The sequence below is a fragment of the Halichoeres trimaculatus genome, unplaced genomic scaffold (assembly GCF_033239565.1).
Source record: "Halichoeres trimaculatus isolate MK-OKI-2021-1 unplaced genomic scaffold, fHalTri1.1 fHalTri1_scaffold_5, whole genome shotgun sequence".
In the NCBI taxonomy this organism is placed as follows: Eukaryota; Metazoa; Chordata; class Actinopteri; order Labriformes; family Labridae; genus Halichoeres; species Halichoeres trimaculatus.
The window spans coordinates 33770227-33790715 of NW_027437183.1; the positions used below are offsets into that span (position 1 = coordinate 33770227).

Consider the following 20489-nt stretch of genomic DNA (forward strand, 5'->3'; position numbering starts at 1 on the left):
GTGTTTACCTCGCCCTAGTCTTATCAGAAGAAAAAATCCTTCTTCTGTTTGAGTTGTTTAGATATTCAGATATACAAACCCTTCTGAAATCATTTACCTGCAGGAGCGTCACCACACCAAGGTCCAGTACCAGCTGAAGTCAGAGCGCATCTCTCTGGCTCAGGTGTTCAGTAAGATGGAGCAGGTGGTGGAGGTTCTGGGGATCGAGGATTACTCCGTCAGCCAGACCACTCTGGACAACGTGAGTCAACACTGAAGCTGTCACCAACACTTTTGAATGTAGCACATTTACTTTAACATTCATAATAAAAGCTGCACACGTTTGCAGTTTGACCGTCTTTATTGTGTTCAGCAACAGGCTGTTTCTGTGCAGATGTGGAGCTCTCTCCAGTACATCTGGCTTTGCTAATGACTCCACTGAACCAGTTTGCTCAAACTGGCACCAGTCAGTGTCTCTCCCAGTCACTGATTTTCTAAACTCTTCACTGTTTGTAAGTAGTTACAGCTGCAAACATTTTGGCAGCAGAATACTGCGGAGAATAATGGTTTTGAAGCTAAAGGAGGGAGTTAACCAACAAAAAAGGTAACCTTTACCAACATGAGATCACCATGATGGAGGCAAACGACTCCTGGCTTTGTGAGAAATCAGTGAGTGAATGAAGACATCAACAAGTGGACAGACATTGAGTGTGTAGATCATGATGTATTAGTGGAGAAATCCTGTGTGTACACCAGAAAGGAGTTTAAACACACAAATCACTTGACTGCTTTATCTATGGACATTTACAGACCATCAAATATAGAATCATAAACTTGTGTTGATAAACCAGAAACTCTTCCAAACCAAAGACCAGCACACAGACTGCTGAGTCTGACACCTGGGTATAATACAGGAGCCAGAAAACTACATCCAGACAGAGTACTGCCTCAAGTATAACAGAAAAACAATGGTTAATTATTTTGGGATCAAGTTTAATAATATACTGTAGTTTTACCGTGAACATGAAATCTCTGTCTGGTAATCATAGTTTAAACTCCCACTTATTATTTAGTCTCCATTTTTAATTCTATGTGTCATATTTGGTCATAGCCTCCAAATCAACTTTTTTTAATGAACCACACAAGTAATAGCTGCAGATGTTGGTGGTGTTTCAGTGTAAAGTGTGACCCTGTTATCTGGTGACTGTGCTTTTAGTGTGACATTATAATTATATCTGATCAGTTGATTTTAATATTATAAGACTACATAAATCAGGATGCATTCACAAGGACTCCTGTCATGTTTCAATTAAACAATCACCAACTCATACCTTTGAAGGTCTCCAGTTAGCACAGTCACCTTTAACCCCAAAACACTGGTTGCTCTGTAACGGTCGTAGTGAGAGTTCAGTAGAACTAGAGTCCACAGTGGAGTGTTGTTTCTGACAACCACACAACAACTGGACACTTCTGTGCTACTTACAGTTTTAAAGCTATGGTCTACGATCTGAAACCCAGTTTGGCTAATGAGACACATTTGAAATAAGCAGCCTGCCCGCCCCACCTCACACCTCCCCTTTGTGTTTCAAGATCCTGCCCCCCAGTTCGTATTGCCCTACCTCGCCCCCTCCGACAGAGCAAGAAGGCGGCTGGCAGAAAAAGTAACAAATACCACAGTCATTCCCTCTTGTAACACACGGTGGTAGCTTTTTCAATTGGACCGCTGCGATCAAAACCATGAATTAGCCGGTGAAGCAGGTCTGGCGTTGCCACTGCCAGCTGATCAGAGCAGAGCCAACTGTGGACTTTTCTCGGCGTGTCTTCACCAGCTCAGTTAACAATGCTAAAGATGTGTGGTTAACTTATGCTAAAATCTTTTGAAAGAGCCGACCTGTTCCGACCAGCAGCGTTCAGTCATTAGCCAGTACAGGCACAGACTAACCAGAGTTATTCAGCTGACATCTCCCACTGTGGTAAACAAAGTCATTACCTGTTCAACAGAAACTCAGCTGTTTCAGCGTCAGTCTTCAGTCCCAAATCCCTCTGCAGCTTTTTCCACCGGTCGTACATTTCTCCAATATTCAGTCTCTGTTGGCACCTGTATCGCTCATAATTCTTCCTTGCTTCAGCGTTTTCCTTGAAACGTCTTCATTTTCGTCCCTTCCCTGTGGAGGGTAACAGTTACAGCTTCCTGGTTTCAGTCTTTTCCGGCTCCATGACGCATCATTAGCTGAGCAGCTAGCTGACGTGAGAGGGGTAGTGGGGAAGGACGAGGTTGGACCATGGGCAGGACGGTGCGGAGCAGTGGAGACAGGGGATTGGATGGACTAACGTGCAAACCAGAAATGAGGGGAATGGTGGTTTGGATTGGTCAATTATGATGCTTTTTTGCAGCAGGCGTACTGAATGGATTTTTTTCGTTCCTTTTCCCTTTTATATTGTGTAGATCTGACCATAACGGCCTCATAAATGGTGTTATCAATAATTACCAAGCTTCCAAATTGTAGACCGTAGCTTAAAGAACACCGACTCATCTGAATGGATAGAGCTATTTTTTTATAAACAGCAGACCACCATTTCCTAATAGTGCCTGACCATCACCTCATCTGGAAAAGAAAAGAGATACGGTGTGACTGTTCACATCAGCTGCCTATCTTTCTATCCAGCATGTGCTGCTAAGTAAGACAGCTGCTAGCTTCTCCAAGAACCTTCTGGGTTCAGAACCAAAAGAATCTCTCTCTGTGGTTCATACATGTGCAGCCTTCTACCATAGATTTGAGATAATTCCTCTCCCTTTCCACTCAGGTGTTTGTCAACTTTGCGAAGAAGCAGAGCGATAACCTGGAGCAGCAGGAGGTGTCACCCCCCAGTGGTGGGCAGTCGCCTCTGCAGCGTATCCTCAACCTGCTGAAGTCTCGGCCGGCGAACACGGAGCTGAACGCGCTGATCAGCGAGGCGCCTGAGGAGCTGGAGAGCGATGATGATGAAGGACTCATCAGCTTTGAGGAGGAAAGAGTGAGTCTGTCACAATCTCAGATCCTACTTTTTCATTCTTGACCTGGTTCAGGACCTGGGCTTTAGGGGGACTTTCCTTAGTAATCAAACATTTTATTGTTTTTTAAAAAGTACCATGTAAATAAAGTTATGAAAGCCTCTTTCCATATAATCAAGGGTGTGTATTTTCTGTGTGTGTGTGTGTGTGTTGTCAGGTACAGCTCTCCTTTAACACAGACACACTCTGCTGAAATGAGCCTAAAAACGAGCAGAGAGTGACGGTGCATCTGTCTGAGCTCTGAGATGGACATCAGAGTTGCAGATTTTACTCTGGAAGAGGCAGCGTGAGCAGAAGAGCAGCAGATCTGTGTTTTAGCCTCAAATTCTTCACCCAGGAAGGACTAAGGGAGTTCACATGGGATCATAAGGACCAAGACAAAGACCTGAGGGACGTAGAGACGGAGATCTTGAAAACTTTGTCCTGGAATGTTTCATATTTGTGTTTTAAGAAGAATGTATCTCTGGATGTCGATGCAGACGTCTGCTTTGACCCCACAGGTGACCCCGTCACACGGCCTGGTGTAACCTGAGCGGACCCTTGTTCCTGCCTTGAGAGCATGCTGTGATGAAGTAGTAATGTAAAACAGTCTATTTTTCTGTGGCAAGAAGAGTGATTTATTTTGGATATTGAAGCAGCTGCAGATGGCGTGTGAGGTTTATTTTGCACTAACAGAGGACTGAGTGAAATGCACCATGGGAAGGTGTGCAAGCTGTCGGCCTTTTCTTTTCTAAATTGATGTCAGAGACAGAGAAAATGTAACAGCATGGTTATTGTCCTGATGGTGCCTCCCCTCTATAACACTGTACATTTAAACTTTCTACTGAATGCTTCTTTTGTGCGTTTAACGTTTCATTCTGCCGTGGACTCTGCCAAGAAGATCCTCTTTGAACCGGACACAGTGTAAAATAATACTTACTCCTTTTAACAGTCTGAAAGTGGACTCTGCTCTTCTTCCCTGACAATAACTGCACTACCATCACTGTGATACTAAAGGGAACCCTCAGATCTGGAGAACTGTGATTGAACTCCACTTCAGTACATGTTGGATTAGTTTCACATCCTTTTTGTGGACTCAAAATGTGCTGAATATCCACTCCTACAGAAAGCCTGGATGTTTCTCTGACTGTATGTTTGCATATTGGTTTGAGACCCCACCCTCTCTCTATCTCATGAGTTTTTGTGTTAATTCAGTTGTAACTTGTCCGGTCATGTTAATGCTGTTTCACTTCTCCTTTCACAGCTAACTGCAGTCATATTTTTGCTGATTATCATTGAACTGGTGAGATGTTTTCCTACTTGAAGGGATTATCATTAAACGCGACAAACAGATGTGATGGTTTTCTTCTTTTTAAGGATTAAAAGCTCTACGAGGGTTGGTAGCTGAACTTTGAAATTTTAAGACTTCAATACAAACGCTCACCTGTTCAGCTGCTCGGTAACACTAATCCCTAATCAGCCAATCACATGGCAGCAACTCAACATGGTGAAGACAAGCAGCTCAAGTTCAAACTGAGCATCAGAATGAAGAAAAAGAAAGGTCATTTAAGAGACTTTAAATGTGGCATGGTGGTCAGTTTGAGTATGTGACAAACTGCTGAGCCACTGAGGTTTTAACCCATAACCATCTCTAGGGTTTACAGAGAATGGTCCCAAAAAGAGAAAATATCCAGTGAGCAGCAGTTCTGTGGGACAAAATGTCTTGTTGATGCCAGAGGTCAGAGGAGAATGGACAGACTGGTTGGAGCTGATAGAAAGACAACAGTAACTCAAATAACCACTGGTTACAACCGAGGTCTGCAGAAGAGCAACTGGTTGGGACAATGTTTTGATGTCGGTGTGCTGTGCCTTTTTTCCCTTCACACATGGTGTTGTCTCATCTCATTTCATTTTCCTCAGCTTATCCGGGTCCAGGTCAGGGGGGGTAGCAGTGCCATCAGTGAGGACCAATGACCCCTGTCCTCGGCCACTTCCACCAGCTCCTCTGGGGGGAAACCAAGGCTTTCCCTGGCCAGACGAGAGATATAATCTCTCCACCTCATCTGGCTCCTCTCGATGCGGAGGAGCAGCGGCTCTACTCTGAGCCTCTCTCGGATGTCCGAGCTATGAACCCTATCTCTAAGGCTGCGCCCAGACACCCTGCAGAGGAAGCTCATTTTAGCCGCTTGTATCCGTGATCTTGTTCTTTCGGTCACTACCCACACCTCGTGGCCATAGGTGACAGCTTGAACGTAGACTGACCGGTAAATTGAGAGCCTTGCCTTCTAGCTCAGCTCTCTCTTCACCACAACGGACCAGTTTAGTGTCTGCATCACTGCCGTAGCTGCCGTGATCTGTCAATCTGTCGCTCCATTTTCTCCTCACTCGTGAACAAGACCCCGAGATAGCTGAACTCCTCCACTTGGGGCAAAGACTCACTCCTGACCTGGAGTGGGCAGTCCACCCTTTTCTGACTGAGAATCATGGCCTCGGACTTAGAGGTGCTAATTTTCATTCCAGCTGCTTCACACTCAGCTGCAAACCGCCCCAGTGCAAGCTGGAGGTCAGTGTTCAGTGAGGCCAACAGGACCACATCATCTGCAAAAAGCAGAGCGGGGATCCTGAGACCCCCAGTCTCTCCAGTCTACCTCCAGTCTGCCTATCCAAAGGCACTGTCCCTGATGTCCATGCAATGTTGCAGAGACGTGTCAGCCAAGACAGCCCTACAACAACCAAAGCCTTGAGAAACTCAGGACGGATCTAGTCCACCCCGGGGCTTTGCCGCTGTGGAGTTGTTTAACTGCCTCAGCAACTTCAGGCACGGTGATAGGGGGGCCCAACCCCAAGTCCTCTGGCTCTGCTTTCTCTACGGAATGCATGTTGGTGGAATTGAGAGGGTCCTTGAAGTCCTTCTTCCACCACTATCACTATCCCTCTCAGTTGAGGTCAGCAGCTCCCCATCCCCACTGTACACAGCATGGACAGAGGGCCACTTTCCCCTCCCGAGTTTGCCAGAATTTCTTCAGGCCGACTGAAAATCTTACATGGTGTTGTTTTCCTTCCAAACAATTCAACTTTGGTTGAATGATTTGGCCAGTAGTGCTGTGGAACATCAAGGGCTGGTCAATCAGAGGGAAGGGGATTTGTGGAGTGCTAAAATCTTCTGTTTCTCCAGTGTCCACTTGAGGCTGGCTCTGGAAGTACTTCAACAGCAGAAATTAACCTATTTACAGCCTGGTTCAAAAAACTTCTCCTGTCTGAGGCGTTAATTTTACTTTTGGCACACTGTAGGGGGGTTTCGAACCCGGCCGTTCAGAGGATATTAAGATTTTGAGCTCGCCCAATCAGTGGCCCAACTCAGGGTCACGTGACCAACAAGCGCCCTATGGCTGTACTTGAAGCCCTTGCCCCTACCAATATGGCCGCTATAGCCGACGTGCTCCATTTTCTTTTTTAGTAACAGACAGATGACGTCGGGAGACTATGTCCATGTTCTATACAGTCTATGATCAAAGCATGTAAAACTACAACAGGGGGCACTAGAGGAACAGTACATAGCTGAATAAAAGCCCAATACCTCCTCTTTAAAATCAACCTTATACAATAATGTGATACACAAAAACATGAGCAGTGATTACACAGTGGATGAAAGGAGCTTTCGAGTGAACCTTCTAACTTCATTTTTATCTTTGTCAGGAGAAGCACAGGCATCAGACCAGAGGTTAATAGAAGTAGACATGTTAAAAACAGTCAGACCATGCTGAGGGGAATTTAAAAATTCTGTTTCCCACAGTAAAAAAAAGAAAAGAAAAGATGCCTGAAAAGGAGCAGTGAGGAGCTCCAGACATTGTTTCAGTCATTGTAGGTTTTTTTTTTAATCTAATACTTTGTTCAGACTGAAATATCCCATTTATAGTCAGGACTGTCACTGCATTATTCACAAAGGTTAATTTTCCCTCAATGATTAAGTATTAAGTGTGTTATAGTGGGTTTTTTTCAGGCAGTACTTTTTCCCTTTCATTTGTAAATGATTACATCTGTTCTGCTTGTCAAACCCTAACCTCTGAGCTGATTTTTATTTTAAACATTTTGATCATCGGTGTTGGAGAGAAGTCAAAAACAGAGTCATAATGAATGCTGAGAAGTGATTTATTGAAATATTTCAGATAATCCATAATGCCAAAAAAATCCTCAGACAGGGATGTCACCAGGAGCCTCGGTGAAGGGATTTCCGTCTGGATCACTGAAGATGTTGTGTTTTTGTGCTTTTTTGACTACCACTGGGTCTCGGACACAGAGGAAAGCTTTCTTGACATCACATGGAGCATCGTTGAAAATCTGCGCCGCTGTAGGGAAAACACACAAGACTGTCAATCATGACAGAATATGTTGAAGGCAGACACGCCTGAAGAAACAGATTTTTTTTTATCCATCAAAGGTTGTTAATGGTTCATTTAAGATTCAGTACAACCAAAAGATTTCACAAAAACCACAAAAAAGCAATGAAAAGTAGATTTGTACCAGTGTGCATCAGCTCCATGCAGTCTTCAGGTCCCTTTTGGTTGTTTGGTTCACCATTGGTCCAACCATTGAAGTCAAATTTGTCACCATTGCTCCATTTCCAAGCCCCCTCCTAGATAATAAAAACCAACACTTCTTCAGTCAGTGAGTGATCATTTTTGTTACTGACCATGGTGGTACACCCTCATCATCAGCCCTTCACTTTGACCAAGGTTCTGTCTCTGCCTCAGGTTCCTTCGTGCTGATATCTGTGCACACCTTTAGCTCCATATCCCCCCTGTTTTCAAAGAACTGTCGGTCTTCATCCATCCAGTCCTGACAAGTCCTCAGCTGCCACCATCACCAGCGAAACTTTGCAGGAACTTTTATTTTTCTCCATTTTATTTACTCCAAGTATTTCCCGTAGTACAGCAGTCAATATCTCTTTATATAATTAATCAGACATAACTCACCTTTACTGCATCATAGCCTCCAAGCCAAGTTCGTGTTGGTCCGCCTGCAGACTGCCTCACCAATTTTCTGACAAAGTCAAGTTCATCATTATGAACAGAAGCCAGATTTCCACCTTTAGCTACACATGCATCCTAAAGTTAACAAACAAAGTGAGAGGCAGAATTAGAAGCAGAAATATTATCACCAAATAAAGGGTCACAGAAAATATTAACATCAGAAAGATTCTTGTGACAAACATGCAGTAAACACAGTGTTATGAGTACCTCAGCTTCACTCCAGTCCTTGAGTTCGTTAAAAAACTGGAAACAGCGAGAGTTATGTGCTATCCAACCTTCAGGGCAGACCACACAGCAACCTTCAACAACACAGATGTCATGTCAGAAAGACTTTCAAATACAAACAGCTAAATAATACATTAAGTCCATCAGCTGACTGAGAAAGGATGGAGAGTTATCAAACCCTCTGGTCTCTGACTGTGAGAGTGTGCTCTATGAGCCCTGTGTGTGTTTTTAGAGGATATCACCTCAAACTCCTCCCTCCACTTTATTTTCTCTCTTAAACTACATCACAGCTGATAGAGCTGCTGGAAGCTGCAGCTGGACTCAACCTGAACACGGCTTCATCTCCAGCTGCTGCTCAGACAACCTATACAGCACTATTTCAAGGACAGACTGGAACCAGAACTGAGACCAGCTCAGGCCTTCAGAGCACTTTGACAGCTGGAGACCATCTGATGCTTGGCTGCAGACACTAAATATGACTCCATTATGACAGAGGCCAGTACCTACCTGCTGGACAGTCAGCCTGTGAAAACAAGAAAAACATTTTAATCAGTTTAACTCTCAAGATTAAAACTGAAGACATGATGTTGGCGGCTTAACAAAACAGAAGTTTACTTTCAGGATTTTTGGAGAGGACATTTAACAAAGAAACAGAAAAAAGGAGCCGTGACAAAGTCCACTGAGGGAGTTTGGCTTCGACCCTCCTCATTAAACATGTTCATTTTCCAAAAATGTATGGATTTAATTGAAGAGTTTCTGAAATTTCCGCGACCAGAATTATCTGTCATCAGATATTTGTAGTTGGAGCACACAGCTCAGCCCACAGAGCTCCAGAAGAATCCAACAAGACTCACATCTGCTCCCATCCACAGTCCACTGCTCAAGCCAAGGAGCACAATGAGTTGATAAGTGAGTGCCATCTGCAGGAAACAGAAAGAGCTAAATGTTAGCTTAGCATGAGAGTAGAGTGATCCATTTGAACAGTCAGAAAGAGAAATGTCATCTTAACTAATAGAGCTGAGAGAAAGACAGGACTGAGAGAAGCTTCACCACATGACTTCTCAAATGTCCCTTTGGGGAAATCATCTCTGAAGCTGGAACTTAACAATATCTGATTCCCTGTTGTTGGTGAATGTCTTCTAGTTTTACATCTATTATTGTAAATGAACAAGCACAGTGTGGCACAGATCAAGAATATTTAATATGAAGCAGAGGCTGCAGTAGAAGGTAAAAACCAAACCCTTACCTTGTTCTGATGATCAGATCAGACTGGTGTAATGAAAATTTTTAAAGTTCACAGTATTTATAATTTGCGCCACAGAGGAAGTTGCTTGTTGACATCTGACTCACAACATTAAGTTGGTAAAGGGAAGCTGTTTGGCTGATCTCAGCATTAAATCAACAGATGTTACTGTAATTTTTTTTTTTTTGACCTCTTCAGTACCTCAGGCAGCACTGCAGGAAAAACAGACATGACTCTGTGGAGATCACTTCATGCTGTAAAATGTAAAATAAAAATCTACTGATCCAGGAAAATTTCTCAGTATGAAACAGGCCAGTCTACCTGGCATACTGTTTCCCACAATGCACAGCGTTAACGCTATTTGTCAATCCAGGTGGCAGGTTTTGGTGAATTACCGCCGTCTACTGGGTCGCTATTACAATTACAATACAACAACATTAATGTTAGACAGTGAGATAGAAGTAAAGAGATGAGAAAGAAACACAGGTAAGTCAAAGAGGTGTTTACTTCTACAAATCCAAAGCCCTTATAAACCAATGATTACATTTTTAAACCATACGTGGATTATAAGGAAGTGGTTCTTCCATCAGCTGTAAAGATAAAAGTTCAATCACCTCCAGAATTTTTAAAATAAACAATGTAACTTAGATTAAAGGTCAAATATGATGTTTCTGCTATATGATAAACAAAATGTTTTGTGCATATTTAATAAAGGTTAAAAAAAATCATCTGAAGCTCTGCCTTAAAGGTCCCATATTATGCAAAAATGACTTTATTGAGTCTTTTAGTTACATTTGTGGGTCTTTGGCTTTCCTCCCAGCCCACAACATGTGATATTTAATGACAAAACCTGTACTTAGATCTCTAAGAGTTGACATCTGACTCACAACATTTAGTTGGTAAAGGGAAGCTGTTCGGCTGATCTCAGCATTAAATCAACAGATGTTACTGTAATTTTTTTTTTGACCTCTTCAGTACCTCAGGCAGCACTGCAGGAAAAACAGACATGACTCTGTGGAGATCACTTCATGCTGTGTCTTTTGCACTATAAAGGAGATGGACCATCCAGCCTGTTATCATCTCACAGTTCAAACACAGAATGTACAATTTATGGACAAAGTGTCTAACACCACCCATCTGTTCCTGATGCAGAGTAATAAGTCAACTGTCAGCAACAGCCTCCTTACCAACAGCTACAGGGTGTTATAGAGTGTAATCAATCACTTTCAGTTTGTACTGCATCGCATCCAAATATACCTATACATACTATACTAGTATACTAAAAAGCAGGTTGTTATGAAACTGAAATAAAGAAAGAAGAAACAAAAACACAAAACAACAAAAACAAACAAACAACAGCAACAAAAACAAATAAACAACAACAAAAAATAGAAAAGCAAATAGATTAGCAGGCCTTACCTCAGTGGGAGAGTCTGTTGTCATGACCCTGACTGAAAATAATTTTGTAATGAAGCCTAAAAACTGAAGCCTGAAAATACAGACCAAAGTCCAGCAAAGTGGCCTCCCTGAGATCCAGCAACAGCAACAGAACACCCAAAAGTAGTCCCCTCAGCAGGATAGCCAAAGCAACACAAGTTGCATCAACTGTTGCAGTTGCAGCAACTGCAATATTATGATTGAACTGAATCATTAAATGAAATAAATCTTTTCCTACTGAACTGTGGCTGATCTGATGTCCCTCATTGGTCTTTGGTGCTCCTGTTCAGCGGCTCCAGTCAAAAACATTTCTCATAAAGAAACTGACGATCCCCTCCATGAGTGAGCTACCACCTTATCGTGGTGGAGGGGTTTGCGTGTCCCAATGATCCTAGGAGCTAAGTTGTCGGGGCTTTATGCCCCTGGTAGGGTCTCCCATGGCAAACAGGGGTTGGGCTCGATGGTGAGCGCCTGGTGGCCAGGCCTGTTTCCATGGGGCCTGGCTGGGCACAGCCTGAAGAGTCAACGTGGGACCCCCGTGGGCTCACCACCCGCAGGAGGGGCCATAGGGGTCGGGTGCAGTGTAAGTTGGGCGGAAGGAGACCCCGGGGCAGACCCACGACACGCTGGGGAGAGTACATCTCTCGCACCTGACAAAATGAACACCTCAAATGTAAAACTATATTTAAGAGTAAAAACTGAAAATAAATATTTTGTTTAAAAAAAATTAAACAGCTAAAACTATCAAATCTATTTTTGGATTTTGAATCAGTGCATATTTATGAAATTCAGGAATAAACTTTAAATTTCCAGTTTTATTTTTTTCAGATGATTTTTTTTTAATTTACAAAATTTTTGGCCTTGATTTAGCTCCATACATGAGCATGTTCATGTCACTGTGCACTGTTGTCATGACTACGATGCATGCATGCAGCACTTATAAAGCATGAAAAAACTGCTTCAATCTTTTGTTTTATTTTTGTAACTTTTTTTTTACTGTTTATTTATTAGCTACTTGTTGTTTTCAAAATTTAGACTTTCCAAATTTCAGCAAAATTCTCTGTCACACTGCCCCCTATCTTACCTTCAAAGTAAAACAACACACCAGTTGTCTTTAATATGATACAGTTCACCCATAGAAAACAGATAGATGGATGGCACAGTTAATTACAAATGTATTTATTGATGCGAAGCACAAATTCAATGGTACACAGAGTTTGTTGCAGCTTCACTGTTGTGTTTAATTCATTAAAACCAACATTCTTATCATAAAAAGGGGTAACAATTTCATCCAATCCCATTTAAATATGATTTAAAATCAGTGTTCAGGTAGTCAGTATGACTGATGTAATGTTTTAAAAATGTTTTACCACACAGCCTGTTAGAGTTAAGTTATGTTGATAGACTGTTGTTACATCCTTCATTGGCTCTGCAGCAGTACTTGGAAAAAATGAGTTTACGTTGTCTGAAGGGTCAGTCTTCATCTGCATCATCAAAGGCCACGCCAGTTGCTTTCAGCTTTCTGCAAAAGCACATCAATATGTGTTAGTTTACATACATCCACATCAAATTCATCTCCTGCCAGAGGATACTCCTACTGAAGTACTTTTTAGCTCCAGGGTTGATGAGTGAAGCTCCGGGAAGTCGTTTCTTCAGTGCTACTGGAGAAGATCCATTCTGCTGCCGGGGCTCAAAGTCTGAGGAAGAAATGTCTTCTGTGAGTCAGTGACCAGAGGTGACAACACTTTTATCAATTTACCAGTCTACTGAGTGCGTACTATCAGGCAGATTAAAGGGTAAAGACGGGTGTTTAAGTCTTTAAACAGAGCGCCCTAACAGTGTGGAAGTGTTGGATATAATCATCCTCACTGGATATGTGATGTCAACACAGCATCTGTTAAAAACTGCTGGACTGTTGGGTCCATGTAAACAAACCACCGTGCAACAAACTGCAGCTGCTCCACACCCCAACATGTGCTGCACCTACAAAGGTGGGGGGACCCCTCAGTGCTGCTTGTTGCTTCAATCTTTACACTTTTATAAATGTTTTGAGCACATAGGCACAGAACAAATGTCACAATCTTAAGAAGTATGTATCACACAGATTTTCTGATTCATGACATAAAGACTGTTTTCCAAACTGCCTACTACACCAGCAGTATCTACTATTTTGGCCTAAATTCAGTTTGTAGTAGTCAGTATGCGAAAACTTGCAAAATCAGCAGTATAATAAAAATCTACTGATCCAGGAAAATTTCTCAGTATGAAACAGGCCAGTCTACCTGGCATACTGTTTCCCACAATGCACAGCGTTAACGCTATTTGTCAATCCAGGTGGCAGGTTTTGGTGAATTACCGCCGTCTACTGGGTCGCTATTACAATTACAATACAACAACATTAATGTTAGACAGTGAGATAGAAGTAAAGAGATGAGAAAGAAACACAGGTAAGTCAAAGAGGTGTTTACTTCTACAAATCCAAAGCCCTTATAAACCAATGACATTTTTAAACCATACGTGGATTATAAGGAAGTGGTTCTTCCATCAGCTGTAAAAATAAAAGTTCAATTACCTCCAGAATTTTTTAAATAAACAATGTAACTTAGATTAAAGGTCAAATATGATGTTTCTGCTATATGCTAAACAAAATGTTTTGTGCATATTTAATAAAGGTTAAAAAAAATCATCTGAAGCTCTGCCTTAAAGGTCCCATATTATGCAAAAATGACTTTATTAAGTCTTTTAGTTACATTTGTGGGTCTTTGGCTTTCCTCCCAGCCCACAAAATGTGATATTTAATGACAAAACCTGCACTTAGTAGTGCTTGTGAATGTAAAATCCTGACCTAAAACGAGCTGTTTGGAATTTCTGGGGCTTGCCGATGTCAGCAATTCCTTTTTTAAATATTCAGGAGCAAGTCTGACCTGATTGGTCCACAGGAGCAAAAACCCCCCTCTCCCCCTCCCCGCCCACTCCTCTCCTCGCTTCTGGTGAGAAATCTCTCCAGATGCGGGGAGAGGAGTGTGTCTGTTTTTGGCTGTAAACAACCACATAGTTCCATGCACAAGCTTCCCATCTCGGAGGAAGACAAGACTAAAGCCTGGCTCACACTACAGGATTTAAAAAATCTCAGTGTTTCCCATTAATTAATGAGACTGTGGCGGCCCGCCACAGTCTCATATGGAGAAAAAAATACGATCCGTCACTTGGTCAGATCATTGCACAGCTGTAATTTCCTACCGCACGGAAACATGCGAGAACAAGAGTGCGCGCGCACTGGTCACACTCATACACGTCGCTCTTTACTTGATACGTTTGACGCAAACCAGATTCCAGAGACACTGGAGCGGGACGTCTGACTCTGAGGTACATGCAACGTCTTTTTTGGGCATTAGCGCTCATGCTAACTGCGGCCGTGGCCACAGTAGCTCACTGCGCTGTCTGCCTCCCTTCACTGGAAGAGGACCGGCTGCACCGCGCACGTCTCGGTTACAGAGTTTCAGTGACGAGAGCGGCCACACTGTTTCATTATCACCGCGCAGTCAGAGTCAGTGCAGGCACACAGTACAATCACCTGTACAATACCAACGAGCTGACGCGGCTTATTATTTCATATTCTCCTCTCCTGGGGCCTCATTTTTTACAGTGTGTAAAAGTCCTCTTAAGTTTCACTTACGACGAAAAGGCAAAACGTGCATACCACCAAAATATACACTCTTTTCAGATCTATCAAACTCTGCGTACACAGGGCTGCACGCTATTCCCCCTGATAAACCACACCGCGCTGAGAACAGCGTAAATGTGGTGACGTGAACACACCTCGTTTCCCGCCTTCAGCACGCCCGAACATAACCATATATGGTCAATGCAAATCAGTAAGTCCATATTAAGTAGCCATGTGCGCTGTGGGATTTTATAGTGACATCAGCGTAAGATGTGAACACAACAGACAGAGAGAGCATGGAAGAAGCTGAATTTCTCTCAAAGCCAGATACACAGCAATATCAGGAAATATCAGTCAGAAAATGATCTTGCATTGATTTAGGCTACATTTGGTGATAAAGTGGGCCGCAGCAAATTTAGGAATCTTTATTTATTTAGACAATTTTCAGCAGTCACTGTAGAAAAAAAAAAACGGAATGAAAACACAACACTCCTAAATCCATATAAGGGAGTAGAGAGAAGAAGAATCGTAATCTGACCCTTTATCGCAAAAAAATCTTTTTTTAAGATGTTAAAACAATATAAAGGGTTTCCACTTTGCTTCCCTTTCACCTACTCACATCCTCTTGCTCTCTTTTCTCTCATCAGCTTCAAACACACACCTTGTTAACTCAGGTGAGAGAAAAACCGGTCTCAGTAGCCTGATAACGGATCACAGATCATGGAAATAGTGTAAATAACCTGTTGTTGAAATGCTGTTCAGTAAATTGTTCAAAATATTGTGAGTAAGTGAGTTTTTGGTTTTGTTTCTGAATCAAATTTAAAATATTTCTGATATGCCTTTGTAGGTTCTTATTTATCAGTGTATGTTCATGTCAATGGTCCCAAACTGCACTTACTGTAAGGGCGATACATCGCGCTTAAAAACGCACACACACATTAAAACCGCCGAGGGTCAGAGATTCCCCCACCACAGTCTCCTAAAATCCTGTGGGAAACACTGAATCTTATAAGATACTGAAATCGGGTCGTATCTCGCACATAAGGAGAATCTTCACAGATCATCTTCTCTTAAATCTTCAGCACGCTCTAACTACAAGATTTGAAAAATACTGACCAACACACACTACAGGATTTCACCAAGATTATTCGACCAGAGAGAGTGATGCACCACACGTGCTCAGTTGTTTGATCTGAGGTTTTTAGCGCACTGGTGGGACAGGAGGAGAGAGAAGCGGAGCTGTCTGCAGCGGTGCCTTTCATCCATTACGCGCACGCAGAGGGACAGAGGTGAAACTGTTGCTATATCAGCCAATAATGGCATGATCTCACACCGATCACTGATAAAACAACAGTTTGATACTGTAAGAAAATGGCGTGGTTATGTGTTATTTTTAAAGCCATTATTGAACTGGCTGGAGTGGGCCAGTGGAGCGCACAGTCAGCTGACTGCGTGCAGCCTTGCAGTTGCACTTTGAGCCTGTGTTTGTTGTCTGTTGTCCAGTCTCTGGGGCTCTTTCTAATTGTCTGTTGTCATCCTCAGTGAGAATGAATGTTGTAATCATCCAGATAAATATCAAACATGTTTGAAAATTATCAGGGCGGCTCCGACGAGTCTGTGAGACGATCGTGGGGCTAAAGATTCATCTGTCAACCGCTCACACTAGAAGATAATCTTTGCCAAATGTCGGGGCGTGCATTTATGGAGGAAATGTGCCAGCTACACTCAGTAAAACTGTGCATGTGTGTGATTGTCACTTCACGGCCGACTGCTTTTCCAACTTTGGACAGTACAACAGAGGGCTAGCGAATAGACTAGTCCTGAATCCAGGCGTTACCAACCATCCTCCAACAAACCTCTGACCCTGGAAATGTGAGTATTTTAAATGCTGTGTGCTGTGGAGTAGATGTAAGAGCTTTTCCTCAGTGTCCCCCCTGTCTCTGTGTTAGCTTCAGGATGCTAACTTTAGCTGCGGTTAGCCTGTTGTTTTGGCCTGTAATGTTACGGTAAACGAGCTTCACTGTTTTCTAAACATTGTGCACTCGGAGCTCGTGGCGCCGCTCTCAGTGACGCAGAAGAGCGGGGCAGTATCAGCGGTGGCTCATTTACATATGACGGCCACGCCCACTAAATCAGAGCGTTCTGAACAGAGGGGCTATGAGAGCCTGGAAACAATGCTGCTGTGCTTGATTTATTGGCTTTTTGGACCAAAACATGCTACTACCATTTCATGAAAACATCAATGATACATATTAAACTGCAGAAAAGAAGCAGAATATGGGACCTTTAAGAAACTTAAAACCAGAGTAGTATACTACAAAACAGACCCAACATAACAGTCATACTACATACCACAGCAGCTCGCAGTGCCTACTACATTCTACATTCCCATGTAGTGATTAGAAAGTGTTTCTATTTGTAATACTGCTATGCAAGACGACAGAGTCCTCAAATGAAACTTAACCAGTACACACTGTGGGGGCCCGAACTTGATTCTCATAGGTCAAAACTTAAACTAAAAATGACTCTGACCCCCACCATTCCACCCAATACACAGACTCTTGTAGAGCTTCAAAAACGTACCTGTGTTTCTCCTCTGGGAGTTTTTCACTGGACTGATGGATGAGGACACACCTGCAGTTCATAACATTTACAGTCAGTAAGAGGCCACTCATTTCCTGTACCTGTGCAGTATTCCAGACAAATAAGGTCGCCTCTACAGGGCTGGTTGTGCAAAATGGTGAAACAAACTTCCATCTACAATATATGAATCCCAAACAGCCGGATGAGTCACACATACATTCACTGTCAGTCTGCCTCAAACTGTCGGCCATCTTGAACAGCAGCTCTTTCAGCTCTTCTTTGGCCTGAGGACCCTCCAGGCGGTTCAAGGTCAGACTGAAATCAGCTGGACCAGGACCCAAACAGAGATCTGCACTCATGCCATGAACCACAACAGACATGGCACCACGACTGGAGGCAGACCTGTGCGAACCAGAGGGGAAAAAATCAGCCTCAAGTAATCATGGGTTCATCTTTTAAGAGTTTAAATCTGCAGGTAGGTGATTCAAGAGAGCTGACCGTTACTTTCAAAGCATTACATTCAGGCAGAGGTGATATGAAGCATGTCTGTTGTTGCTCTCCTGTCTGTAATATATCTGTGTAAACCGGGAGCATAAACAAGCAGCTGTTTTATGGTCTCACCTGAATATTTGAAGGAAATCGTCTGTAGATCTGAGGGAAAACTTGTGTCTCTAAAAACAACAGGAGGAATCAGAATAAGCAGGCTCAAGCTACAAGTGATGCACAAAAAGAGGGTCAACAGAGGACAGGGAGGGGTGTTCATGGTAAACTTACAAACTGGTCCAGTGTGTCTGTGGTGAACTCTGAGCTCCAAACATCAGCAGCGTCTGTCAAACTGTGAAAAACTGAGAACGTTAAACACATTTCATCAGGCGTTCCAACCTGCCACACATTATTTATCATACTGTTTAAAAATTAGCAAACAGTATGAATATTTTACTTTTGGTTTTCTTTGCTTTTTTAAGACAATGGAACTGTTGAGTGTTTGTTGACATTTCAACTGAGTCTCAGGGAGGTTTTTCCTCGTGGGTCAGACCACAGTATTAAAAGCTGTTATTTGATTTTTCTTTTGTTTTACATTACAAATTAAATTACCTGGTCTGTGTGGCCTCTTTGTTGGAAATAAGAACTAGGACAAAGCTAAACTATCACTATGATTATGAATATCAGTGTGAGTGTGAGCTCTCTTTACAACTTCCTGAGCCTCTCTGCATTGTGTCTTATCCAAAAGTCAGCTGGTATTTTGTCCACAGAAGATGGCTCTGCTGAGGGCTCAGCAAATAAATGCTCAATGGGGAATTCATAAGATCTGAGGTAGAAATGTAACTAACAAGTTTAAAACCAATATAAATCAAAATTAAAGCAATTGTGATTTAATTTCCAGAGCTATAAACTCTTTACCTCAATTCGTCTGTACTTCGTCGATCCGAATTCCATTTAAAAATAAGTTATTTATATATTTTTCAGCTCTATGTACATAAGAGAATGTAATTAAAGACTACAACATAAATTTCGACAGTCACTCTCCAATTCGGCATACATTTTATACAATAGGAAATCTTTATAAATAAAATTCTAGCTTATTTAGCTTAGGTTTTGAGCCCGGGTGTTCTGCCTAACATTCCTATCCAGATGTGCGTCAAAGCGACTTTGCGCATGCGTGTTGCCACTCTCCTGGTCCTTGAATGACTGAGGATTTAATTTTGTTTCGACAATTCTTCTGTTACCTTTTATCAAAGATTTCAAGAACAGTACCAAAACTTTCGCCCCTTGGTCTTAAGGAAAACGACCTCTTGTGTTTGAAAATCAAACCAGCGAGAGAGATGTTAGCCTGTGATATGCGAGGGGCATGATTGGACAAAGAACCAAAAACATCAGAACACCTGCTCCGACGAACAGAACAAACTTCATCAAGTAGACATCGTAAAGTGTCCCAGGGGCATCGATATTCAGTGGTGATAAATAAAGGGGTGATTACGAACAGGTGGACTTTAAATGCCTGTTGTTTTCTTCTTTTCGGAGATACATTTTTCATTTATTTAAATCACATTCTCACCAAACTTCCATTTATTCACTCACCAGATATCTACGAGTCCGTTTTTCCTCCTGGTGTAGCAGATAAACTTGGTCTGGGTCTTTTTATCCACCACAGTGCAGCAAGATGTTTGTTTCTCATCCATGTTTCCTCAAACTTGTCTTTTAATCAACAAGGAAGTATATTCTTCTTCTTCTATGAAGCTTCTTCTTCTTCGGATGTACCGGCGGATCGCAAACAACTTTTAGACGCACACCGCCACCTAGTGTACGCAAATATATAGCATCACGTCACCAAGACTTGTGGCTCTCATCCCTTATGCCTCTGACAGCCTTGCCAGGCTATACTCTACATTTTCTTTTACCCCACTCCTCTTACGGCAGTCACAATTTATTTTTTCTAAACCTGGTCTGATCAACCCTTTGTCAATTATGATTGGCTCCCCTCTGCCTCTTTCTTAACACTGTTTTTTTAAATGACTTTTGTATATATTTTTTAAACCCCTTATTTTCTGGTCCTCCTCACACCTTTTCTGTCATGTTCCCACCCTTTTTTCCATATTTACTGCTTTCCTTATACTATCTTAAAAAGGACTCAGGCTTTTCCTTTTTCTTTCTTTCTTTTTTTTTAAATTAACCAGCAGCCTTATTACCTTCCACCACCCCACATATGCTGGCAGCCAATAAAACTGCACAGTACCATCCCTGTGAAGTCTGATCAAACTCTGCTGAAAATCCATGGTTAGATCCTTTTGATCTAACCATGGATCACCTGCTCCACAGGCAGCCTCTGGAGGTTCTGGTTTTTGGTGGTCTCTATGAATCAATATCTGGTTCCAGATAAAGGTAAAGGTAAAAGTCTTCATTGCTGTGGCACATGTTGTTCAGAACAGCAGGCAATGACCAGGGAAATTGAGGACATCCACTTCCAGTGACTTCAGAAAAATGGACCTCCACCTGGTTTTCAGGATACTGAAGGCACTCCCTACAACACACCTTGCCTTGGACAGGTGACTGTTAAAGGACATTTAGAGCTGGTTGTGCAGAGGTGCACTGTAAGGCGTCATGAGGGAAATAGGTTGCTTGAGGAGTGTAGCCACCGTCCTGAAAGATGCAGAAGCCCTGTGGAGGGTATTTCTGTTGATAATATATAGCATTGTGCTTTAAAGCCCTGGCATCATGCACTGACCCAGGGAAACTGATGAAGACATCCAGAAACTTTGCTGAGCAGTCACACACTGACTGTAACCAAATAGAATAAAA

General features: G+C 42.5%; 3 protein-coding genes across 3 annotated transcripts in view; 1 reads left to right on the forward strand and 2 right to left on the reverse strand.

Moving 5' to 3' along the window:
* Positions 1 to 4363, forward strand: part of abca2 (ATP-binding cassette, sub-family A (ABC1), member 2) — a 109705-nt gene extending 105342 nt beyond the window's left edge. The window contains exons 47-49 of the mRNA XM_074669749.1: positions 104 to 241; positions 2785 to 2994; positions 3189 to 4363. Coding sequence (XP_074525850.1) covers positions 104 to 241; positions 2785 to 2994; positions 3189 to 3224 — 384 coding nt within the window. The 3' untranslated portion in view covers positions 3225 to 4363. The remainder of the gene's footprint in view (positions 1 to 103; positions 242 to 2784; positions 2995 to 3188) is intronic.
* A 2788-nt stretch (positions 4364 to 7151) lies between these two features.
* Positions 7152 to 9591, reverse strand: LOC141790120 (galactose-specific lectin nattectin-like). Its single transcript, XM_074669779.1, has 7 exons — positions 9512 to 9591; positions 9120 to 9185; positions 8773 to 8788; positions 8248 to 8339; positions 7984 to 8115; positions 7532 to 7643; positions 7152 to 7356 (listed from the first exon to the last, which is right to left on the reverse strand). The coding sequence occupies exons 2-7, from the start codon at positions 9183 to 9185 to the stop codon at positions 7202 to 7204; spliced, it is 573 nt and encodes a 190-aa protein (XP_074525880.1). The 5' UTR covers positions 9512 to 9591; the 3' UTR covers positions 7152 to 7201.
* Positions 9592 to 12130: 2539 nt separating this feature from the next.
* On the reverse strand, positions 12131 to 19470 carry paxx (PAXX non-homologous end joining factor). The gene is made up of 7 exons (XM_074669777.1): positions 19272 to 19470; positions 17967 to 18027; positions 17814 to 17863; positions 17410 to 17594; positions 17193 to 17243; positions 12552 to 12642; positions 12131 to 12467 (listed from the first exon to the last, which is right to left on the reverse strand). The coding sequence occupies exons 1-7, from the start codon at positions 19370 to 19372 to the stop codon at positions 12419 to 12421; spliced, it is 588 nt and encodes a 195-aa protein (XP_074525878.1). The 5' UTR covers positions 19373 to 19470; the 3' UTR covers positions 12131 to 12418.
* Between the last annotated feature and the right edge of the window lie 1019 nt (positions 19471 to 20489).

What these genes read in the sequence shown, in the direction of transcription:
- LOC141790120 (XM_074669779.1), bottom strand. Translation starts at nt 9,185, where the DNA reads ATGGCACTCACTTATCAACTCATTGTGCTCCTTGGCTTGAGCAGTGGA. An exon ending in GAGGCTATGATGCAGTAAAG is followed by an intron (nt 7,644 to 7,983) that starts GTGAGTTATGTC and finishes TTTATTATCTAG; the next exon opens with GAGGGGGCTTGGAAATGGAG. An exon ending in CATGGAGCTGATGCACACTG is followed by an intron (nt 7,357 to 7,531) that starts GTACAAATCTAC and finishes TTTTCCCTACAG; the next exon opens with CGGCGCAGATTTTCAACGAT.
- paxx (XM_074669777.1), bottom strand. Translation starts at nt 19,372, where the DNA reads ATGGATGAGAAACAAACATCTTGCTGCACTGTGGTGGATAAAAAGACC. An exon ending in CTCCCAGAGGAGAAACACAG is followed by an intron (nt 12,643 to 17,192) that starts GTACGTTTTTGA and finishes TTTCTTCCTCAG; the next exon opens with ACTTTGAGCCCCGGCAGCAG. An exon ending in ATCAACCCTGGAGCTAAAAA is followed by an intron (nt 12,468 to 12,551) that starts GTACTTCAGTAG and finishes GTGCTTTTGCAG; the next exon opens with AAAGCTGAAAGCAACTGGCG.